This window comes from Scleropages formosus, chromosome 7, assembly GCF_900964775.1.
Source record: "Scleropages formosus chromosome 7, fSclFor1.1, whole genome shotgun sequence".
Taxonomy (NCBI): Eukaryota; Metazoa; Chordata; class Actinopteri; order Osteoglossiformes; family Osteoglossidae; genus Scleropages; species Scleropages formosus.
Window position 1 is genome coordinate 1,944,367 of NC_041812.1, and position 23,871 is coordinate 1,968,237.

Consider the following 23,871-nt stretch of genomic DNA (forward strand, 5'->3'; position numbering starts at 1 on the left):
AGTCAAGTTCCTCCTTTGAGTTTTGTGATATATGGCCCAGGGAAAGCGGCTACACAATAAATCATGTCATAATGCAGTGAGAAGAGGGCTGATACGGCGATCAGAGAGTAGCGATATGACTTCAGAGCTTCAGGACAGTGAGTTCAGATATTCAGCACAGTCTGTGTGGAATGAACATCTGCCCCTGTGATTGCATAGGTTTCCTCCAGGCACTGTGATTTCCTCCCAAATTCCAAAGACAAGGCACTACGATGAACTGGGGACTATAAATTGCTCTTACCAGTTAACTATGTGAGTGAAACTAAATACAGTGCGAGTAAGCGAGTGCCTTTCCCATCCAGGGTGTAACATGTACTGTAACTCACCTCATGGTTCAAGCTTCTCAGGACTGGAACGTTTGCTGCCTACATGGGTCCGAGATCAGTCCCTTCTCAGTGCAAATGCTGTGTCATGAAATGTCTAAAGCAGGACTTTAACTGCACAAACATTCTCAGCACACGTGGTAGCTGACTAAAATCTTTTATCAGTCTTACACTGTGTATTCAGCATTAAAGGCAGAATGAGCCCTTTCAACACTTGCTGTTAAAGGCAATGCATTCCAGAAAGGGGAGCAGGGAGTGGCTCTTAAGTCCTAACTGCACGTTCTTTTCCAGTTCTAAAAAGTTCTTGTTCAGTAATCCATGGTCTGTGTGGCACTTCTGCGAATGGAACCTAGACTGTCTTACAGTGCCCACCATCACAGTGGAACTTTTTGCTTTCTGCATAACTTCCACAAATAAATTTTATTACCAGTAAAGCTTTTTAAAGCTTTAAATGAACAACATTACATTCGCTCATTTAGCTGATGCTCTTCTCTGAAGCAGCTTACAATTATTTACCTCTTCATAGACCTGGGTAATTTTATTGGAGCAATTTAGGGTAAGTACCTTGCTCAAGGGTACTACAACCAGAGGTAGGTATCAAACCTGTGACTTTTGGGTCCAAAGGCAGTAGCTCTAACCACCGCAATACCAGCTGTCCCATCAAATGACAACTGGGAATCACCGCAGTAACATTTGGTCCTAGTTGTCTGAACTGTCCTCTCTATGTTCCTATTTTAGATTGACAAACTAAAAATGTTTATTTCACTTGTGCAAAAAATGTCTGATGCAAGTTTGTACGTCTGAGAGTTCCACAACATTCCGTGCTACGTGATCAACAGAGCATTAATTCAATATCTAGCAGTAAAATTCACTTCAGTTATGCTCTTGATTAGAACAGCCTGCCCTTTTGAAAGTAGTCCTCATCTGAACTTTTTTCATTCTAATGCATTCGAACCGCACGCACGCACGCAGAGTCTGAAATTGCTTGTCCCAAGAAGGGTCGCGGCACACCGGAGCCTAACCTGGTAACGCAAGGCTGGAGGGGGAGGGGACACACGCAGGATGGGACTCCAGTCTGTCACAAGGCAGCCCAAGCAGGACTTGAACCTCAGACCCACCAGAGAGCAGGACCTGGCCAAGCCCACCACATCATGCCACGGCACCCTCCCCACATACAGACAAATATTTCTCATTTGTCCTTCAAAAAGGTCATATTTTCTTTCTTGAAAGATGAAGGCAAAGATTTTTTTTAAAACAAGCCATTTAAGATATTTACATTTATTCACTTAGCAGATACTTTTCTCCAAAGTGACTTACAATGGATACTATGTAGTGTTACTAGCCCACACACCTTATTCACCACGGTGACTTACACTGCTAGATACGGTACTTACACTGGGTCACTCATCCATACATCAGTGGAACACACTCTCTCTGTCACTCACACACTAAGGGGGAACCTTAACAGTATATCTCTGGACTGTGGGAGGAAACCAGAGCACCTGGAGGAAACCCACGCAGAGACGGGGAGAACATGAAACTCCACACAGATTGAGCAGGGATCGAACCCACGTTTTCTCGCAACACCCAGGCGCTGTGAGGCAACAGCACTACTCACTGTGTCACCATGCCGCAAGATATAATAACCCATGTGTTTTTACTAAAATATTGCAATTTATGAGATAATGCATTTTGACATTTCTCCCCTCAGTGCAATTTTTACAATTTATATGTACCACCACTGAGAAGGAAGCATATTTAAGGCATTTATATGACATGTTCAAATCTGAGTTGCTTTAGGTGTATCATGAATATGTTTTCTGAAGAAAAAAAATCTGATAAAACTGATATAAACAATATTATTCCAATAAAATACTTAAAACTAAAACTGTAGAGTCTAAAGAAAATTGGCCATATTTAGCAAACGCCAAAGGTGTCCTGCTGACAAAACGTAGTGAAATAAATGGTAGGGATAAGAATGGGACTAGGTTCCAATATATGATGAGAAATGGGAATCTAATAGGGTGCTGATGTCCTCTAGTTCAACCAGCTCTTAATTCTGCTGGTGTGCAGGACACACAGTTGAAACGTTATGGAGAAAAGGAGCCGGATGCAAGAGAATGGGTATAATGCCAAAAAGCAGATTCACCCAAAAAACGCAACACAGTGCAATCATATATTGAACCGTCAACTCCTGAGAGCTGACCCGTTTTTTTTTTTTTTTTTTAAAGAGTGAAAGTCACACATTTAATACAAAATGTTTTCCTGCTGTTCTTGCATGTAACATCTGAGGACAGCCTTGTCTACCATACAGCAGGGGGAAGCATTGATGGACTGGGGCAGCGAACAGAGAGCATCGTTTTGCTTATTAACTGGCTCATTCAGTCCCTTATCATTGCTCTCTATTTCCACAATGAACCCTTATTGCGGCTTCTGCTCTTACTGTTGAGTGTCGCTCGGCCTCATGGTGCTTCCTGCAAAAACAAAGTAGACATTTCCTTGGTGCTCAAAGAACAGTGGGTTTTTAACCGCTAAGTGTTCTGCTTATGTGTGGGGAAATTATTCTCATTCAGCAACACACTGTGCCTCCTGAATGCCATTAAGAGCTGAATGAATCCTGTCCCTGAAGTATTTAAACTAACTTGAGAAGTTCTGTATAGCCACGGTGCTCTTATGCCAATGCAACATACAGGAGCACAAAGCAGGCTGATCTTTTATGTTTTATGGGAAGAAAATGTCTTTTCTGTTTCAGGCATCACTGATGCTTGATGTACATCACAACCTCTCCTGCACAGCTCTCTCAAGCTTTCATCAGCTGCCTTCTAAAGCAAGCAAAGAGCTCAGATTCATTCAACATAGTTCTCACTTATGTAAATGATTTGGGTCAGCCGCTGCTGCATCACCATCTGTCATTGTGGACGTCTGACAGGTCGTTACATCAACTACATAAACCCCCAAAAGCACAATCGGGGACAGCAGAAGAACAGCACATCAAGATACGGTAGAGCAATGTAATCTCTAGGTCACTGGGCTACATTTTTGTTGAACGCAAACACAAAAGAACAAACATTAATTGGGAAAAAAAATTCTTATGCTATGCAGTCATCTTTAAAAATTTCCAAACTGGATTTTACTATTGTAAGGAAAGGTCTACAGAAAAAGAAGTAGGATTGTTCTTTATTCAACAGCAACAGTAAACACCACCCCTAAAACAAAATATACAAAAAAAGTGCTACAATACATGACAGAAAACTGCATGACAGTACCAGTATTTTACAGTTTCTAACAATAACCACATAATTCTCAAAGAAAACATTATCTCTAAGAAACAGAAGAACAATTTGGTCAAAGAAACTTTTTGAACAAACTCATTTGTCTAGCACATGGCAGTCTTATCAATGACTGCCTTTTCACTACAACCGTGACCTATCTCGGAACAAAATAATTTCCGACTTTTAACCAATTTAAACTTATGTCTTGTGAGTCTGGTAAACGTAGAGCAGGCATTTAAAAATCTAGGAGCTGGGGAAGGGTTGAGAAGCACACCATGCACAATCAATTACCCATGAGTGCCTGTCTGGAGGGGCAGCGGGGGAGGGGCAGTCATAGTCCATCTGGGACCCCAGCATCAACCCTGCCCATCTCTTGGGCCAGACAGCAAGTCTTACTTGCCACATGGCCTTCATCAATAATCCAGATTAGAAGCCACCCAGGACAACCCCTTAGAGCATTCGCACTTTAAAGTGTCATCCTCAGTGCCCAGAGAATCCGACAAGTTAAAGCAGACAGACTGCTTGTAATCTGCAAGATGTTACACCATCCCGTTAGTCTTTACACTGCATATATTGTGCCTTTAATTCAACACTTTGCGCAGCTGGTTCCAGCAATATCCAGATGGGAATTAACATTTGTAATTTTTAAATATGTCTCAATAACCAAAAAAAAAAAAAAAAAAAAAAACACTGTACTGCATGCCTACCTCACAGAGGGTACACAGCATGAATATATTTTTCTATGTGTGAATGAGCATATGCATATATGAACATGTGTCCAGAGCCAGAAATTAACCCTCAGCAAACATTAATGATTTTTGGATCTGATAAATTTGAAACCTCCCAGTCCAGTGACAGAAAACTAAAGAAAATGAGAAAAGCACAGGACCGTGTTCTTTCAACCAGGTTTCTCGTTCTTCCAGCTGTTATGAATCAGATGTTTTAATATTTTCTCTTTTTTTGGTGTTCATCTGACATACCATTACCTGCTAACAGCAGGGGGAACATGTAATTAGAAATGCTTACTAGCAGTAAATCAAAGCAAGAAAGAAAATCAACTGAACAAAATAAATTGTCATGCTGAAAGTCAAAGGTTGTGATATTAAAAAAAAATTACAAGAAAATAATACCACCCGTTTTAAAAAAAATATATATATATGTCTGTCTTGCAAATTTTTTATCGTGCCATTGTGGTTAGTGGACCAAAATGTTAATTTGCCACCTTGATGCAGACACATGCCAACTGGGTTTCTGTTACACCCTTGAGTACAGAGAGACAACTAGGCTTGACAGTCATTAAGGTCAGCAAGCAAAAATGAACTTGTAGAGTCCGACAGCTGCAGCTCAGACACATCAACATCCCGTCAGACATACAGATTTGTAATCAGCTACGTGCAGCACTAGACAATTCCAGAAAGCACAATCTAGATGAGCCTATACATATTCATGATTAATCCAGACTTTAATTAAACACGTAACTCACAGAGAACATCACACTGAAACGTACGCAGAGAAACTCTATACTTCAGTGTTGCTTTTCAAATCGAATGGGAAGGTGTGAAAGGCAGCAAAAATCTGAAATCATTGGAATTAATGACTAAGTAGTGAGTGCAACAAGAAACTGCATATTGCCTTTTCTCAGAATTGTATACTGTCCAATACTTGAGTTTCTATCCAAAGGAAACTGGCTTGAAAACTACAGACTATCACTGTGTACCCATTCAAACAGAGCCCACAGGTAACACAGGTAGCGTGAAACCCGGCTAACAAAAGTCCTACCTGCTCCTTATTCAAAACGAAATGGAAAAATAATGACAAGTTATGTCCAGTGTTGGGCAGCACATTGGTACAACAGGGGTTAGGGCTGGTGTCTCACAACACCTGGGCTGCCTGTTTGGATGTGGGTTTGAATCTGGCTTCAGTGTATGCAGAGTTTCTATGTTCTCATCCTTTTTTCCATGGTGCTCTGGTTTCCTCCCACAGTCCAGAGACAAGTCTTTCAGCTGTATTTGTTCCTCTAATGTGTGCATGTGTGAGTGAACGAGCATGCAATTACCCTGTGATAAGCTGGCATCCTGTACAGGGTGTATCCAGATTATGTTTCTGCGATAGGCCCCAGACCACCATGAGCCTGCACTGCACTCAGCTGATGAAAATGGAAGTGTGCAGTGTTAATAAAATCATGTTTTGTAGCACATCTTGCATAATATTTCCCTGCCTGACTACAGAGCAGCGAGAATCTCAAAAGAACTTACCTATACCGCTGAGCACAGCATGTAAAACAGACTGCTACTTTATACTAAAAATACTCCTTGATAACTAAAGCATCATCCCCACACAACTTCTTAAAAGAGACAGGGGGCTTTGTGCCACTCTCAGGAGATCATACAGACCTGTGAGATAGCAGAACTGTGCTCAGCCTCCTTATCACTTCTCAAAATGAGACTGGAGCGCTCCGTTATCACCCACACTTGGGCCTTTGACTAACACTACTCCAATTACTCTGTTCTTCCCACCGTCCACAAGGGGTGGGGGGAAACTGCTCAAAATACACACTAATGCACTATTCTCACATGTATTTGAGCCACTTGGTCAGACATCTGTGGAACCAAATGTACCTTTGGCCTACAATTTAAACCGATTGTCCAAAGTTTCTGCTGATGAAACCATTTTACAAAGACTCAGCAAAATAAAAGATGCAACAGCTTTCCTTGGTATTTTTGCTGATGCTTTACTAGGGAAAAACCACAAAATATTATTCATGGAACAATACAATACTAGGAACCACTAACTGACTCCCTATTTATTGAACATCATGCTTTCCATAGCAGTGATTTCACTCTTCCTCCCTTTTAAAACATGAACCCATCAAGAACAAGAATCCATATGGCACTTCAGTAAAGCCTCAAATGAGATTTTTTCTGAAGATTCTAGCTGACAATCAACAATTATATTTCATTCATCAACAAGTCTGTTTGTCCCAAAAGAGCTTTTCACCTGAGTTCATTCTGTGTTCAAACTGGGGCCTTTGTGTGTACTTTCCCCCGCAGCGATAATTTCATCAATATAAAAGCACTGGTGAAAGCAAGAAAAAGTAAACACGATGAAAAACGATCGCTGTCAAGTGCTCTGATTTTCTTTCTGTGGTCACAAAAAACACAGAAGTAAAAAACTCACTGCTCAACCATCTGGTAAAGGACAGTGAGCAAACAAGCTCAACGTTTAGCTGCTGAAGGAATGAACTACATAACTGACCGCTTGCTCCCTGCAACTGACCAAAATAAACCAATAGATTGTAAAAGGAAGATATTACAAGAAAGAGAGTGAAAAAAGAAACTGGCTTTTGACCAGTGTTCCCTACACTATTTATTTTACCTGTTTCTTGGGCAGCAGATGTCACAATGATTAGAGCTGGTGCCTTACACTTAAAACACCCAGCACAGAACCCCACGTACTGCTGCACTACCTTAAGCAAGGTGCTAATCCTTACTTTCTCCAGTAAAATTACCCAGCTGTACGAACAGGTAAATAATTTAAGCAACTTAGTATACAAATCTAATGTGTTGTTTGCTTCGGAAAAAACTGTCAGCTGCGTGAATTAATATCTGTCTTTTCCAAGGTGACCATCTGCACACATCTTTAAATGCGGCAATGTAGGCAAAGCTGAACATACACAGTTCCTCTACCTAGTTCCTCTGTTCTCAGGCCACACAGTGAGGTGAGAGCTAACTGGAATATTCCACAGTACGAACAAACCCCAAAGTGGAGCCTTGCGTGCTGCAGTGGTAGGAAACACTAACTGGTGGGTAAGAGGCCCGACTTCCTGTTTCTCAGACCATCTGCATTCTTTTTCTCCTTTTTTAAAGTTTCATGTCAAACAAGAAAACACAGCTGGACCCTCAGAATGATTCATAACACACACACACACACACACACACACACACACACACACACACACACACGCCAGGTACAAATCAATATTGCTCGTTCCAGAAATCACTTAACATTAGTTAATTTCCATTAGAAGAGAGCAAATCATAAGGGACTAGCTGTCGAAACCATGCCCTCTGGCCCCACTCAAAAATGCTGATATCAGCAGTTATGGCAAAATGTACAGCACATGACTGTAAAAAAAAGCTTTGATACAGCCTTGTCTATAAAAGGAGGGTTTTGCTACATATGTTATTCCCCATGTACAGTGAACAAAGCATATCTGGGATTTCGACACAGTGAACACAACAGCCACGTGTTTCATGGGTCTTTGATAATGACTTCCTGGTATATGCACGCCACAGCAGCACAGTATTGCAATCATACAACCGCTCTGAGAGCATTGCTGTCATTCCTTTGACAAATTTAATGTTTAATCTTTTTAACTAGGCTTTCAAATTTGTTGTAGGAAAATAAAACCTCTTTTTTAAAATTAGGGAACCACTGCAAATGTTTAAAAAAAAACTGGTGACTCACACCAGTTTTTCCAACAACTTTCATAATGCAGAATGACAAAGTCCCAACACAGTGGACAATAAATGGCTGTCCAAGGATGAGGAAGTACATATGCATGCCTAAAAAGACTGCAAAACAAACAGTTTCATCTTTATCTAGTAACAGAGCCCTTTTTTTATGCAGACATAACACAAAATTACAGGATCTTTGAAAATATCCTGTCTGCTGCCATTTCTATAATGGACCATTTTATGGCCTACTGGAATAAGTAGATTGTGATTGATTTTCATGGATCAATAGCCATTTTTTAAATTATAGCCATTTTTAAAATTATTTTTTGCAGAGATCATGTTACACACAAAGGGCATGCTCATCAAGTGAATAATATGACACGGAACACACTAGCTTGACATTTATCCATCATTGTGCAAAAAACACACACTTTAATCCTGGAACTGCAAACACATAAACCAGACCAGCACACGACCATAAAGAGATTCTACAGCATGGCATGTTTAATACTCACAGGAAGAGATGGGATTTAATCTCAAGTGGGGAGTTTATAAGATTAATGATCAGGCAGAAATCTTAGAATTCAAACCAGGCCAGGAAGCCCTAGAGAGACTCCAAAGAACTTAAGACTGGCTTCATTCTTTTCACCTCCAAAACTCCTGCATAGTCTGTCCACACGGAGGTCACATTTACAATAACGTCAAAAACTAACTAAAAATCATCATCAAAATCACACACACACAGACTGAAACCACTTGTCCCAAGCGTGCTCACAGCGAGCCGGAGCCTAACCCGGCAACAGAGGGCACGAGGCTGGAGGTGGAGGGGTCACACCCAGGACGGGACGCCAGTCCGTCACAAGGCACCCCAAGCAGGACTCGAACACCAGACCCACCAGAGAGCAGGACCCGGCCAAACTTGCTGCGCCACCAATATCCCTCCATTTCCCATCAAAACAACAACAACAAATATCAGAAGCTAAAGAAACACTGAGGATAACGTTTTATCATCCGAAAAGAAACTATCATAAATAGCATATATTTCATCGGTGCAGGCAACACAAGCAGAACATCTGTGAACTGATGGGAGGAGGACTGGTTACTGGTTGTAGGATCAATACATACATTCAAATTTACAAGAACAGACCTTCTGAACTTGAGAAAATTACTGTTTCCATGGAGTGCACAGTTCCCCCTCAAAATCCCCACTCAAGAATGTTCTCTGGGAAACAATGTACTCACCATGTCAGTCCACATCCAGGGGAACCATCCAGGATTGTTTTCAGCAAGTACCAAGTTCATGCAGGAAAGAAAAAAGAGCAAATCAACATTCCACAGTGACAATTTTACCCAACCCAAATTTCAGTAGCTGGTAATGTCTGGGTAATAACTCTTTAAAATCTGTTTTAATGCATTGCAAATATTCTTTTAAGATTATATTCATCCAGTTAATATACCTGTTCAATCTACTGTCCTGTTTCACTTTGTGAAGTCTTGTCCTATTTTCCTTCCAGGAGCTCCTTACAATGGAAAAGAGCAGCTTCAAAGCCAGCAGTAGTAATGCAGCCTAATGTTTATATGCCTAATGCACAAGATCAGCATCTTCCTACCCCCCCCCCCAACACATCAATAAGTGCTCAGTAAGGGCAGCTCTTATACTCAAACACAGTCATTTTTTCTTCTCAAAACTTCCAGCAATCTTGATTTTACATAAATGACATACTGTCTGGGAACCATTTGCTCCAATTTAAACTGACATCTCAGACATGTGATCTCACATCTCATACAAAGCAGGTTACATGCATCTCCAAATCCACACTCTATTCTCCATTTTCCAGCACCAAAAAACATCAATACAACAGATTTTGATATTTCTAACACCTCTCCCTTTGGCCCACAAATATTCACAAAGGCACAAAGCTACTTTATATTTATTGCTAAAAATAACATAGAACTGCATTGCTCTCCACCTAATAACAGGGGCAGCTGGTAGGTTTGGACCCAAGGTCACAGGTTCATGTTCCATCTCCAGCTGTAGTACCTTGAGCTGGGTACTTACTCAAAATTATTACTGTACAATGGATGGGTAAATAATTGTAGGTAGATTAATATTATCAGTCACTGGAGAAAAGCTTCTTCTACATGATTACATGTAGATGTAATGCACTGACTGATCGCGTTGGCCCAGCACGTGCCAGTCACTGGACCCGCTATGCTGGACCTGTCGAACCCCTGGACCACTGCACCTCATCGGCCACCAGCACGACGGGACACTGTGTGGACACGTGACCTACTTCACATATTCAAATCCATCCGAGTAAATAATTTAACTTGCAGAAGATATAAGATTAAAAAAAATGCTAATGATACACAGATTGGTGCATTGTTTTGCAACACGTAAAACCTAAACTTATGTCTGTCATCTGTTTCGCAAACGAAAATGGTCACGCGCGGATGCAAAACAGTCCGAAAAATACACAACACATTTGATTTGCTAAGACAAAAAACACATTCTCAGCTCGGGAGCTCAGCTAGTTACAGACTGAGTGAGCTGCGCAAAATTGTTTTAAAAATGAACACTTTTCAAGAACAGCAAGAAGCAACTTGGGCAGCTCTACGAATAAACACCGCGCGAACATTTACCTCAGATCGAGTTGACGGACTCGAAAACGACTGAAATACTCTTTATACACAGCGTGAAAGACAACGCAACGGTTTTCTGTTTAGTTAGTGCCAAAACCACGATAATAACTTATAAGTATGCAATAATTTTTATGCGGCGCTTAACGAAAGCAGGAAATATTATGCTGTATAAGACAACAATGTTTTCCCGACAACGTCCCACCCCGGTCGGAGTGTTGGACCGCGCCGCAGCCTGACGCTTCAGGGACTCATCATCGCGCCCGCCCGCCTCGCGCCAGCCTGTCACCGTCTACTCCCGATCACCATCCTCCAACAAATCCCAAAAAAACCTCGTAAATCGCGACGTGACACAAGAGTCCTTCACTCACAGTTAGCCAGATTAAATCCTCGTCCTTCCGGGCGAAAAAAAAAAAGCAGCGGAGCAACAAACTTTGTGTGAACTAAGCCTTGGTCCAACAAGAGGTGCCAGTGGCGTTTCCGACAGCACACTCCAGCCGGGGCGCGTGCCAGTGCAGCACACCTGCAGAACATCCCCGTCTCGTTCTCTACCTACGCGACTCCTCACAACCAAACCCTGGGTGCCTTCGCTCCGCCTTCGCCGCCTACCATTGGCTACCGCACTTATGAACCCGCCCCTAAACCACAAAAGCCACACCCATATAGGCGTGTCTTTTAATCACAAGAAGTCACTGCCTATTGGCTGAGCGCACCGCCATTTGACGTCTCTCGTTTCGGACGTGTTTGATTCCAGTGGGAAAATTTTACCTGAGTCACAAATACACGACATATTAAGACGTGGCCGTGTAATTTCTGCACTTGAGTGATTTCAGTACCGTAAATGCACACAAATGAGTCATAAAATGAAAAAAAATGCAGTGAGCACGATAAAATTATGGTTGCACAATGATAGTAGATGTGTTCTTCTTCAACCATTTGAATTTGCTAAGAAATCCTGCTGATTTTGAAATGAGACCTGGGAGAGCCGTTGTCCATGATTTCTCGTTACTACTAACATGATTTCTCGTTACTGTTCCTCCCGCAGTGTGAGAATGAGGTTAGGAGGTGGCCGCAGTGTTGCTGCAAAAGGTAAACGTTCAAGATTCGAGAGTTTATTGTCATATGTACAGTAGACAGTCTGTTACACCATACAATGAAATTCTTACTCTGTGAATCCTCCCAGCAGCTCATGACATAAATTATAAGACATAAGGAAACGAGATACAAGACATAAATTACACATGACATGTACAAAATAACTGTTGAGCCCATAGTGGGTATATTGGGGGGGCCACATTTGTAGCTAGGTGTCCATGAGCCCTTAATTGCATTTGGACTATTAGATCCCACCAAATGAGCTCACTACCACCTCCCCCACCTGCCCCTCCTCTTGCTGTAACAGATTCCAGATGCAGATCCAAGAAAGAAAATGTGGTTAAGGCACACTGCCGTCACACATGACTTTTCTCTGCTGTTCTGTCCTTTGAAACGTTCTCATTTTTCGTTCAGCCTCAATCACTGTCTCTTAATCACTATAAATCATTCGGCTAGTAGCGTGGTGCTTAGAGCTGATGTCTTCGGGCCCAAAGGTTGCAGGTTTGAATCCCACCTGAGCGACGTACTCCCCATCAGCTGCTGTGCTCTGTTCCCCAGCTGTAAAAATGGGCAAATAATTGTACTCAACTAAATATTGCAAGTCGCTTTGGAGAAAAGCTACATGAATAAACGTAAAAGTAAGCACAAAAAGTACGAGTGGTCAGATGCTCTTGACCAAAATAATTTTGCCGACAAGACAGAAGCACCGCAGACAGTTACGTTTTCCTGCTTTGCATCTGTTTCTGACACGAAGAAGGTTCCGTGTGCTTTCAGCGTTCAGTATTCCGCTTCTCGGTTCGACATTGTGCTTTTGACGGAGGGCGGTAAACTGCGCTCAGACTGGAAATGTCATGTTGTAAAGCGTGAAATTTGTTAAAGTTCACAGGGATTTGGAGTGAAAAGTGAACTGCTTCTCAAGCCATAGTCATACAGTAGATATACTGGTACGAAAATATATATACACACACACACACACACACACACACACACACACACACACCAGAGCCCAACCCAGCATGCAAGGTTGGAGAGAGAGGAGACACACCCAGGATGGGACACCAGTCCATCACAGGGGACCCCAGGCAAGACTCAAACCCCAGACCCACCGCACAGCAGGACTTCACTAAACCCACCGTACCACCACACCACCGCACCCGTGATACAAAAATAATAATGACTAAATACAAACAGATTTACTACTGGCCCACTGGGAAGTAGCAGTTGAGCTGTGCAGTGATACATCAGATCCAATAAGTGTCCCTTCTAATAGCCTGATGTCTGCAAGATTCAGTATTGTGTTGTTACCAGTGTAATATACCATAAAACTGCTCTGTCTCAGTACACTGCATTCATTACAATTACGATTATGTGACGTGCCTCATAACAGTGCGAACTGCAGCGAACACAGTAACATGGCCGTTAAAAATTATAGGGAGAGGTTAATCTTTTTTTAGCACCAGTAGTGGAGGATCCTGCAGGGCCTGAGGGAGGGAGGCTGCTAAATTCTCCTGGAGAGCGTTAGAAATGAGCGACAGCATTACTTTTCTTATTAGGCCTTTCCTCTCTGTTGGCCACTTCTGGAACGGTCATTAAGTCGTCTTACCGTCCACCTCACCCCTTTCCATGAGAAGAGCCCTTTAGCTGAAGTTGCTTTTTAATGTATATTAACCTGCAGGGGTGAGCAGAATTAAAGGAACAAATATGTCTGTGCAGAGCTTGTTCTGCTCGGCGCTTGCAAACACAAGCCGTTCGATGAAGGCACGTCCTGCAGAAACGAGAAGCAGCAGCGTCATTTTTCAGAAGCACATTGTTGCTCCTTTCTGCCTGGGAAACCCGAAATGTGTCCGGCACATAACGTTCTACATGTGCTGAGTGTTTACGGCCTGTCGGTACGTTTAGTCTGCCGTGTCGATACTAAATCGCATCTGCGGAGAGATTTAGATCACATACATTTACTTATTCTTTTCTCCAAAGCAACTTCCAATGAACTCTATGTAGTGTTATGAGCCCACACACCTTATTCACCGCAGTGACTTACACTGCTAGATACACTACTTACACTGGCTCACTCATCCATACATCAGTGCAACACACACACACACACTCCCTGTCACTCACACACTATGGGGAATCTAAACAGCATGTCTTTGGAGTGTGGGAGGAAACCAGAGCACCCAGAGGAACCCCCCCCCCCCACACAGACTGAACAGGGATCAAACCCATGTCCTCTCATACCACCCAGGCACTGTGAGACAGCAGCGCTACTCGTTGTGTCACTGCACCGCAGATTTAGTCATAAACTGTCTAAACTCATTTGTGCTGCAAGACGGAAGATTGAGCCAGGGAAGAATAAATGCTACAGCTGTCAGATTTTAACGATTAAATTCCCTTAAAATGTTCAAATTAAAAGACACTATGAACTACTTGCCAGTTTTTCTGGTGAACTAATCAAAATACTTTAAAAAAGAATATCATGATTATGTAAAATGTACAATTTACCATAACTGAGTTCAGCGAGATTCACGAAGGCACTCAAAGCATTAAATGATCTCCTGTTTCAGCATGTCGCCCTGAACTCCTCTTTGTTTCCCGAATATAGCGCGTGAATAACGGCTAATTTTCTATATGAACGCTTGACAGCGCGGCGGGGAGAAGACGGAAAACAGCCTGGAACCGGATCGGATGCGTAAACATCCCGACCTTCTCTCACGGGTCCGTAGGATGACTGCACCCCCGAGGCGCTGCCGGATGCCTCCGAGAGCCGGGGATGATGATTCAAGACATGGGTTTGCTGAAGGTGACGCTTCCTTGAGCATCAGACCCGGCCGCCCGCCGCGGCCTTGCGCTCGATAGCTTTCGACGTGTTCGGAAGGGTCTGGGCTGAGATGCGGCTCTGGCAAAAACAACCCTGCCTTGTGGCAAATTCCAGGAAAAGAGAAGTGGAAGATCAATATTTGGAAAGGATCCAGGTGGGATTTTGCTACAGAGAGGCTGTGCAGGAGAAGCTCTTGGGCTCACTCTGTACTGTATCGTCTAAGCGATGCCCAACGATGCTCACCTGTCGATACGTTTACATCCACGTTCGTTCATTTAGCAAACGCTTTCCTCCAAAGCGACACACATCTCGGAGAAGAAAACACAGAGTGCGTCACGTGAACAGAAGGAGAGATTTCGATGGAGACGCGTGATTCTTGAGTACAGTCCATCTGTCACCTTCCACAATGTGAACCAGTGTCCATCACACCAGTAGCTGCATGTCGGTTCGGCGTCACCGCATCCCTCCCAACGTAAAACAACGCAGACCAGCATCTCAACTTACTGCCCTCACCCAACTCTATAGGACGTACACATACGGATGAAAATAAACGTGTTTTAGCCGTACTACTTTATTTTCCATTGTCTCTCAATTAGGGGGGCACGGTGGTGCAGTGGGTCCGACCGGGTCCTGCTTTCTGGTGGGTCTGGGGTTCGAATCCCGCTTGGGGTGCCTTGCGATGGACTGGCGTCCCGTCCTGGGTGCGTGTCCCCCCCGGCCTTTTGCCCCGTGTTGCCGGGTTGGGCTCCGGCTCCCTGCGACCCCGCATGGGACAAGCGGTTTCAGATGATGATGATGATGATGATGTGTGTCTCTCAATTATAGCTTAATCACACAGTCGTTTCATGCATGTAGCAACACAAAATATTTTGGGTTCTCATAGCAGTTTCACATCCCTGGAAGCGATCCCGACGGACATCCGTCATCCTGTTGTGCCGAATATTTCAGATTTTCAGGTATTTTATCGTTCTCAAAAGGGGTTTTTAATGTTATTTATTACTTGAGGATGCATTGCAGAAAAGAAAAAAAAACAGATCAACAATATCTATCGACTGGAATGCACTGCCACGTTTCGTGCCTTTAACACGGCGATGACAAATACAGCGAGATGAGTGAAAAAGGTCGAGGAGGCTCCGCGGTCATGGAGAGTCCATGTGCCTTTCTGACCTTTGCGGTGGGGAGCGCAGCAGCTCGGTGAGCATCACTCTAAGGACTGTAGGAGTGACGTAGGAGTCACAGTCGTGTCCACGAAAGCGCAGACGTCAAGGTGACACGGAGTCTGCGGTCAAACAGCCAGATTTACAGCCGGAGCCTCTGCTTACGGGCCACCGATCCAGCTGATCGATAGTAAAACCGCATTAAAACGGAGGGTTTCTGTGCAGCCCCTCGTCGCTTAGTGACCCATTTCATCAGCTCAGCTGCGTAAAGTGCCATGAAAAATGGGAATGTTGAGGGAAAAAGTGACCTTATTCGCGTCACTTTGAAGGAACAACTAGCCTGGGTTTGAAGCACAATTTTTTTCTTTTATAGGAAATCACACTCCCGCTTGATGCTTAAATTTGAAAGGTTAGGGTTACGCTGTAGGTCACGACAGCGCTGACATCACATGACAAAGACGATGAGGGTGTGAGGAGATGGTCTCGGAAAGGAGGGCATCGCCCCCCCCCCCGCCTCTATGAAAGCACCTCGACCCGGAACATTAGCGAGGAAAACGCACTGGAAGGAGAACAAAGACAAACCCGCATCAGCAACACACACGGGATGTTAAAAATGCGAAACATTTGCACATTTTGTCCAGATCAGTTGCTTTACACGTCACCTTAGGTGCTGCAGGGGACGTGGCATTTACTGTCTTCTCCTTCTCCGGTGTCCACATGGCATGGAACACACACTAGAAAAATGTCAAGGGATGAATAAATAAAGTGGAAGGCTTGACAGTCCATCGGTGTCATTCCCATGATCCTCTGGGTGCAAAGCAGGAGAGCTCAGCTGGAATCCTCACCCCCCCAACCCCCTTTAACCATCTGCACTGACCAAGCTCAAACTGCAACGTCCGTTTAAGAATCAGCTCGGCACCAGTTGCAGCTACGATGTAAAACATTAACAACTAACATCTAGAGGCTCAGCGAAGACAAACGGACGGATGGAATGCGGAGAAGGGCATTAAATGTCCTAATTACCAAAGGCAATTAAAGTGAAATGAAAGTCTGCCTGTTAGGAACAAGTTGAAGGTGAAGGAGTTGGAAGCGGAGTGTGAGCTGTGTGAGATACAGCGATTCTGGCTGGGGGTGGTGGAGAAGTTATCATGAGAAAGAGGGAACCGGGCCTTTCTGTGTTACTAGAGGTGACAGTTTTAAAGTCAGAGAGCAGCATTTGGACTTCGGGGGGGGTCCTGCGACGGAGACCAGCGGATGGGAGTCGCTCCTCCCAGAACCCGGCCCAGTTCAGCAGGCCTCGGCCTCCCGCTGCTCCACGTGGACTGTGTTGGTGACCTGAAGCACGTGCCAGCGTCCGGGTCCCTGGGCCCAGTGTGTGGACGCTGCCACCTAGTGGTTCGCCCTGGAAGCGCTCATTACTGGCCTTTCCTCTTGCAGCACCGCTCAACACGGTCGGTGTGTTTCTACTCCCAGTCCTTTGTTCCTGGATGATGGATTGCAAACAAAATTGTAATGTTCCTGTGTAAGGGGACAGCTGGCAGCGTAATTATTAGAGCTGCTGCCTTTGGACCCAAAGGTTGCAGGTTCAAATCTTGCCTCCTGCTGTAATACCCTTGAACAAGGTACTTAGCCCAAACTGTTCAGGTGGAATTAGGCAACCGTATAATAAACGGGCAAATAATTGCAAGTCGATATGGAGAAAAGTGTCACCTAAATGAAAGTATGAAATGAGCAAAGCTGTATCATCTCATTATCATGGTGTATCCAGGGCTTCCTTGAAGTGAAGGTGTTGACAGGACACTGTTAGCACCCAGGTACAAACAGCATCTTCTGTGTGACAGAAGAAGTTAAAAGAAAAGAACGAGAAACTGTGAAATCTCTGTTACAGGAGGTTCAGAATCATCTGAAGACAGCAGGTCATGTGGTGGCTGGAACTGCTGTCCTCCACTCTGAAAGTTCCCAGTTTCGATTGCTGATCGTACTCCAGGACCCTTAATCAAGGCACATTCACTGTAAATCACTGTAAAGTTACTCCTCTAAGTTTCCTTCAGGCAAGTAAATAGAGGCAGGAAGTCTACTTTGGTGCAGACGTACAGGACTGAATTACAGTGCTCTGTAATTGTGCATTTAGTTCATTTTCTCCTCTGTTGTGAAACACAGCCAAGTCCTGAGTGCTCCGAGTGAAGGATCGGAAGAGACTGTGGTTCACCTGAGGTCCTCTGCTGAAGGGAACTGATGATGACACCCTCATGGCTGCCATTTGGAGTCTGCTAATTCTGATGCAATTTTACGGATGGCAAAGAGGCTCTGGCAGATGGACAGAAGGAGACACAGGGGTTCCTGAGGGAAGGGTGCGGCACGGTGGCACAGCGAGCAGCGGTGCTGTCTCACAGCACCCGGGTGGTGTGAGAGGACATGGATTTGATCCCCACTCAGCCTGTGTGGAGTTTGCATGTTCTCCCCGTGTCTGTGTGGGTTTCCTCTGGGTGCTCTGGTTTCCTTCCACAGTCCAAAGACATGCTGTTCAGGTTCCCCCGTAGTGTGTGTGTTCCACTGCTGTATGGATGAGTGACCCAGTGTAAGTAGTGTATCTAGCAGTGTAAGTCACCGCGGTGAATAAGGTGTGTGGGCTGGTGACACTACATAGAGTTCATTGGAAGTCGCTTTGGAGTAAAGTGTCTGACAGATAAATAAACGAACGTAAGTGAAATAAGTCAGAAAGAACTCTTGTTTCTCACCTGTGAGGCGCAGTGACGCGTCTCTCCAGCAGGTGTCGCTAAAAGCAAAGCAGAACAGAGAAACAGCCATTTAACAGCTGGGCCTCCACTCCCCGAGAGGACCTTTCCAGATAGATTTTCCCCACATCCACTATGCTGCTCAAGTTCAATACACATCACATCAGAGTCCTCGCCGGTTCACACATGTAGCCACCAGAGCTGGGATTCCAAAGAGTTGGAAAAGGCTCCCGTTTCTCCCGCGAGAACGTCCGGTTTGTCGCTGTTACTCGGACCCTGCGCTCGTGACGCCGGGCTCTCGTCCCCGGGTTTGAAGGGGGTTTGCTGATACGGAGATGTAGAACGAAGGACGTCTGTAAGGGTGGGGGAAGGGACAGAAGACAGAATGTTTGGGCGCAGTTATATAAATACCAGGGGCTATTACGTAAGGCAGTGCGGTTTTTTCCTGGGTTCTCTGTTGTTTCACCATTATTAATAATCCATTTATTTTCTTCACCCCACAGACCACAAACCCTTTATTCTGCCGATACACAAGTAATTTTCACAATATAACCTATGCATGTTCATCTCATTTTAGTATCATGTTTTGTGGCCCTTTTAATTGTGTACGAAATGATTCTCAACACAATTATCAAACAGTAAACGGGAAATTCTTCATTACATAAAACAGCTGGATTATTTACATTTTGTTCAGGAAATCTTTCTTTCACAGTCCTGGAGTATCAGGCAAAAGGCATTTCTGACAAAATGGAAGAAAAATTCAATTGAGCCAAGTTTTGTTGAATTTCCTTCGCATTGCACCTAATCAGATTTCCCCCTCAGAGCCAGATTCAGAAGTATATTTTCCTTTTCCATTTCCAGGAATGGATGTGACATGGAGTGGATACACCCGTGACTCAGAAAGCAGACACCGTGATCCCACGAATCCCGTGGGCCATGGCTTAATGTAACCACAACAGGAAGACCGAACCCAAAGAACTCCTGTTTTTTGACTTGAAAATGGGGAGGGTGCAACACAGTTTCCTGTGCAGAGTTTCACATGTAAAGCACAAGAGGGAAAAGCCAAGGTTCAAGGTTCAAGGGTCTTCAGGCAATGAGAACAGGGGAAGGAGAGCACAAAGCTTCCAGTTCGGCGGCATCTTCTGACTCTGCACTTGAGGTATCGATGTTCCTCTAAAGGCTCCCGGGGCTTCGCTCAGAAGCCAGTGTCTCCACCCACAAAGCAGGTTCGGTTTGTGGCCGTGGGTTGACACACTCCAGTTTGTGCTTAGTAACTCTTCATTGATCTCATTTCACCTTGACATGTTTCACTGCTTTCCAACCAAGTTTAAGGTTGTCTTCTTCAACAAGGGATTAGCTTTGAAAAGGTCACAGGACACCATTAGACATGGTTTTTATACATTGCATAACAGCTGGAGATAAATCATCTTGACAAAGCATGATGTGAACCTCCGGATTTGTTCTAATGATAATGATGATGTTCTACTAATTATTTCACAAACTGGTCTATAACATACTAGTATTGCACAACCTTTCTGTAGCATGAGGCAGAAAAGCAATCTTATTGTATACTGTAACACAATGTATATATATATATATATTTTTTCATGGGGGGTGCAGTGGCGCAGTGGGTTGGACCACAGTCCTGCTCTCCGGTGGGTCTGGGGTTCGAGTCCCGCTTGGGGTGCCTTGCGATGGACTGGCATCCCGTCCTGGGTGTGTCCCCTCCCCCTCCAGCCTTACGCCCTGTGTTGCTGGGTTAGGCTCTGGCTCCCTGTGACCCCGTATGGGACAAGCAGTTCTGAAAATGTGTGTGTGTGTGTGTGTGTGTGTGTGTGTGTGTGTGTGTGTGTGTATTTTTTCGTTTTGACATTCTGTGAAAATGTAGTAAAGGAGGTTGAGAAAATGTGAGAATTTCAGGGCAGTAACAAAATGATGATGGCAAAATAATTACAGCAAGGCATAGATGTAGAATAGTAAAACAAAAATGAAAAATCACAATCGTTGACACTGAACTGCAGTCTTCTGCAATTTTTTTTTTTTTTTAGTATCAGTGAAGTTTCTGTGTGTGTGTGTGCTGTGCACTTTCTGACATACTGGAGAAGAAGTGCTGCTGGTACCTGCAGAAACATCAATGGGATCTAAGCTGGACTTTGCTAAACTGTACACTGGAAGGGTTAGAGTTACACCACACCGCTGCAGGGATTGGTTTCATTCGCTGATTGCTGCATATGGTAAATTTGGGAAACGGAATTACGCCGTTCGTTACACTATGACATTGCTTTTCTGTAGCTACTTACAAGTAGCCGTATGGTCCCATGACTGGTGCGGCGAAGCTCAAACTCTGGATGTCTGTGTGGCTGCAAGGTGCTTTGTAACGCAGTCTCCTCATGCAGCGCAAATCCCTGTCATCGGAACCATTCGCTAGCCTTCATGACATTTACACACATCAATTCGTTCACCAAGCGCTCCACGCTGAAGGACAGAAAAAACGCTGCTCAAAGGAATACGACCGAAGGAACGGCCTCGTGGCGCTAATTGGGAACCTGGACACTCGGAGGGCGTCCCGTCGCCGATGCTGCTGCTTTGATGTAGGAACAACAGGCTGTAAGTCAGAGACGTCTTTCCTGCCATGTTTTCTTCGGCTGCTCAGGAAAGAGAACCAGAAAAGACCTTGAATTCCACTAGAGTTGAAAAATGCAATGTTTGACCCTGAAATTATGTGGTAAAACAGGTGCATGTTATCACCCCGCTAAGTGCTGCTGACTGCAACCCTTCGTCAGGAGAGCTCAACTTTGCACTGAAAAAATGTTTGGCAGCAGGTGGCGTAGTGGTTAGTGCCATCACCTTGCCCACGTTCAAATCCCACCTCTTACTCTAGGACCCTCGGGGAAGGGTACGAATAGGTAAATAACTGTAAGTGGCTTAGTGTACAAATCTAACGGTGTAATCAGCTTTGGAGAAAAGTGAGATAAATAGCAGCTCAAGCTGAGTGAGTTATTTCACTGCTCGGCTGTATCTTCAGCTTTACTACAGTAGTCACAAAACCCAGGGAGAACCTCAGTAATCCTGCAGATGGCTGGTTTTCATCTCTGATCATCACTGGGATTAATCAATCCTTTAATCATTCGAAAATGACTGTGAGCCCCCAGTTTGTACAGCTCTAATGTTGTAGCAATTGAAACCATACACACACACACACACACACACATTTTCAGAACCGCTTGTCCCATACGGGGTCACGGAGCCTAACCCGGCAACTCAGGGCGTAAGGCTGGAGGGGGAAGGGACACACCCAGGACGGGACACCAGTCCGCCGCAAGGCACCCCAAGCGGGATTCGAACCGCAGACCCACCGGAGAGCAGGACTGCAGTCCAACCCACTGCGCCACCGCACCCCCTCCTGAAACCATACAATCAAGTCTAATTAAAAAGCAGGAGTGAAACCAGTGAGCCGGACCTTTCTGCACTGTGGTTTGGTCCCGGGGAGTGTTGACCCCCTGCAAAGTGAAAACAGCCCAGCAGGCAAATTGTTACGATATGTGACCTTGGCTGAAAAACACTCAAGGTAATAAATTTATTGTGATAACATGCTGCCATTTAAGTTTTACTGTCTGTACTGTAGCAGTACATGAGAAATTGTTCTTGTTTTCAGAAAGGTACACTGTGACGCAAGGCAGGTTATTTATGAAGCCTTCTGTTTCCATGGTAATGGATATTACTGTGTTGTGCACACCTCACTGATTTGTAAAGAGTGTTTACCAGGGATATGCTGACATGACAGGCCTGAGGCAATATTTATGGCTGACCCTTGTCCTCCTTTGCCAATGTGTATAACATTCAATTCAATTTTGCAAAGTGAAAATTAGCATTTCATAAACCTATGTAGACATCATAGCTGAGCACAGAACACTGGTATAATAATGTAGGTCAGTCCATGCTTGGAGTGCTTCAACATACATTGTATTGCATTTGGAAATATATTTAATCCTACAAAAATGAAAATCCTTATGTAAGAACTGCGTGATTAATAAATAACCCCCACTTATGTGGACTAAGGTGAAACCTGAAAGGCTGAGGAAAACCTGAAGGTTTCGAGAGTCATTATGGTAGAACCATTACTTTCGCATCTAAATGAAGATACAAGTTGTGTTCCTGTTGGTGAGCAGAGTCCCCAGTGTGTCCACAGGCACCGGTCTGTTAGGTACCCCATGCATGGTCCCTCACACACATCCCCACACACCCACCACACACCCACTCATCCCCACACACACACATCACTCTTTATGTAAGGCTTATTAAAATCTATATTCCCCTTTCAAGTTTAATTACGGCTGCAGGAAGACACTTCAGGTATCTTTCATAAAAAAGTTTGCTATTCTTCTGGAAAAAGTGTGCGATCCAGTGAACCGTAGATATAAAATGAATGTTGACACACATCGTTCATATGTGCAATTTCAAGACTGGCAAGAAATTCTGTTTAAGGCAATGTTACATTTTAAATTATTACTGGCCACAGTCAGCTGCAGTATTTTGTGCATGTTTATTTAATGAAGTTATATTAATGTGCCTGAATGTGCCAAGCACATTAATTCCTTTAATTTGACATACCGGAGGGCCCACTTCTTACTAAGATGGGACTGGAGTTTGATATAATAGTTTTGTTGCATTAAAGTTGCTCATCCTCGGAGTGTGAGTGTGTGTTCACTGACAAAAAATAATTAGCAGCACTTCGTGAAGTGTGACTAAAAAGCGAGCATGGCCAGCGACCGTGTCTAACATTTCCTAGAACAGCTGAAGCATGCGGTCGATGGTAGATTCTTGCTCTTGGGAAAGCTGTCGCCACCGTATTTTGCAAAAAAAAAATGGCACGACTCAGAAAAAATTGCAACAGGAAGAAACAGAAGCTCTTTCAACAAATTATAATAATTATGTTGTGGAATTGTTTTCACCAGACCTTTGAATATGAGAGAGATGCCCAACCTGCAATCTGCTCAGCAGGGAACAGCTGTGGGTCAGTCAGTCTTCGCTGGCACTCTGAGGGCTGCAGTAAGGCTCCAGTGCAGGAAATATCAGTGCAGAAAGAATCCACTGCAGGAAGGCTGCACTGCAGGGCTGATGGGAGTTGCCGAGACCTCGGGTTCCTCTGTCTGCACCTCCGCTCCCACACTGACATAGGAGGAAACATTGCCACTGGAAGTTTTTTCAGTGAACACTAAAGGAAAGACCACCACCCAGACAGCAGCAGGTAGCAGTATGTGGCTGTAGGAAGTACTGTATGTATAGTGACACATGTCACTGAAAGAGAGTTCCTGTTCTAGTACATTTGACAAAGGTA

General features: G+C 44.1%; 1 protein-coding gene across 8 annotated transcripts in view; it reads right to left on the reverse strand.

The window, feature by feature from the left end:
• epb41l3a (erythrocyte membrane protein band 4.1-like 3a) overlaps positions 1-11,293 on the reverse strand; it is a 68,258-nt gene extending 56,965 nt beyond the window's left edge. For all 8 annotated transcript variants that reach the window (XM_029253727.1, XM_029253725.1, XM_029253726.1 and 5 more), the window contains exon 1: positions 11,103-11,293. In XM_029253727.1, the coding sequence (XP_029109560.1) occupies positions 11,103-11,265 (163 nt within the window). In that variant the 5' untranslated portion in view covers positions 11,266-11,293. The remainder of the gene's footprint in view (positions 1-11,102) is intronic.
• Positions 11,294-23,871: the final 12,578 nt, after the last annotated feature.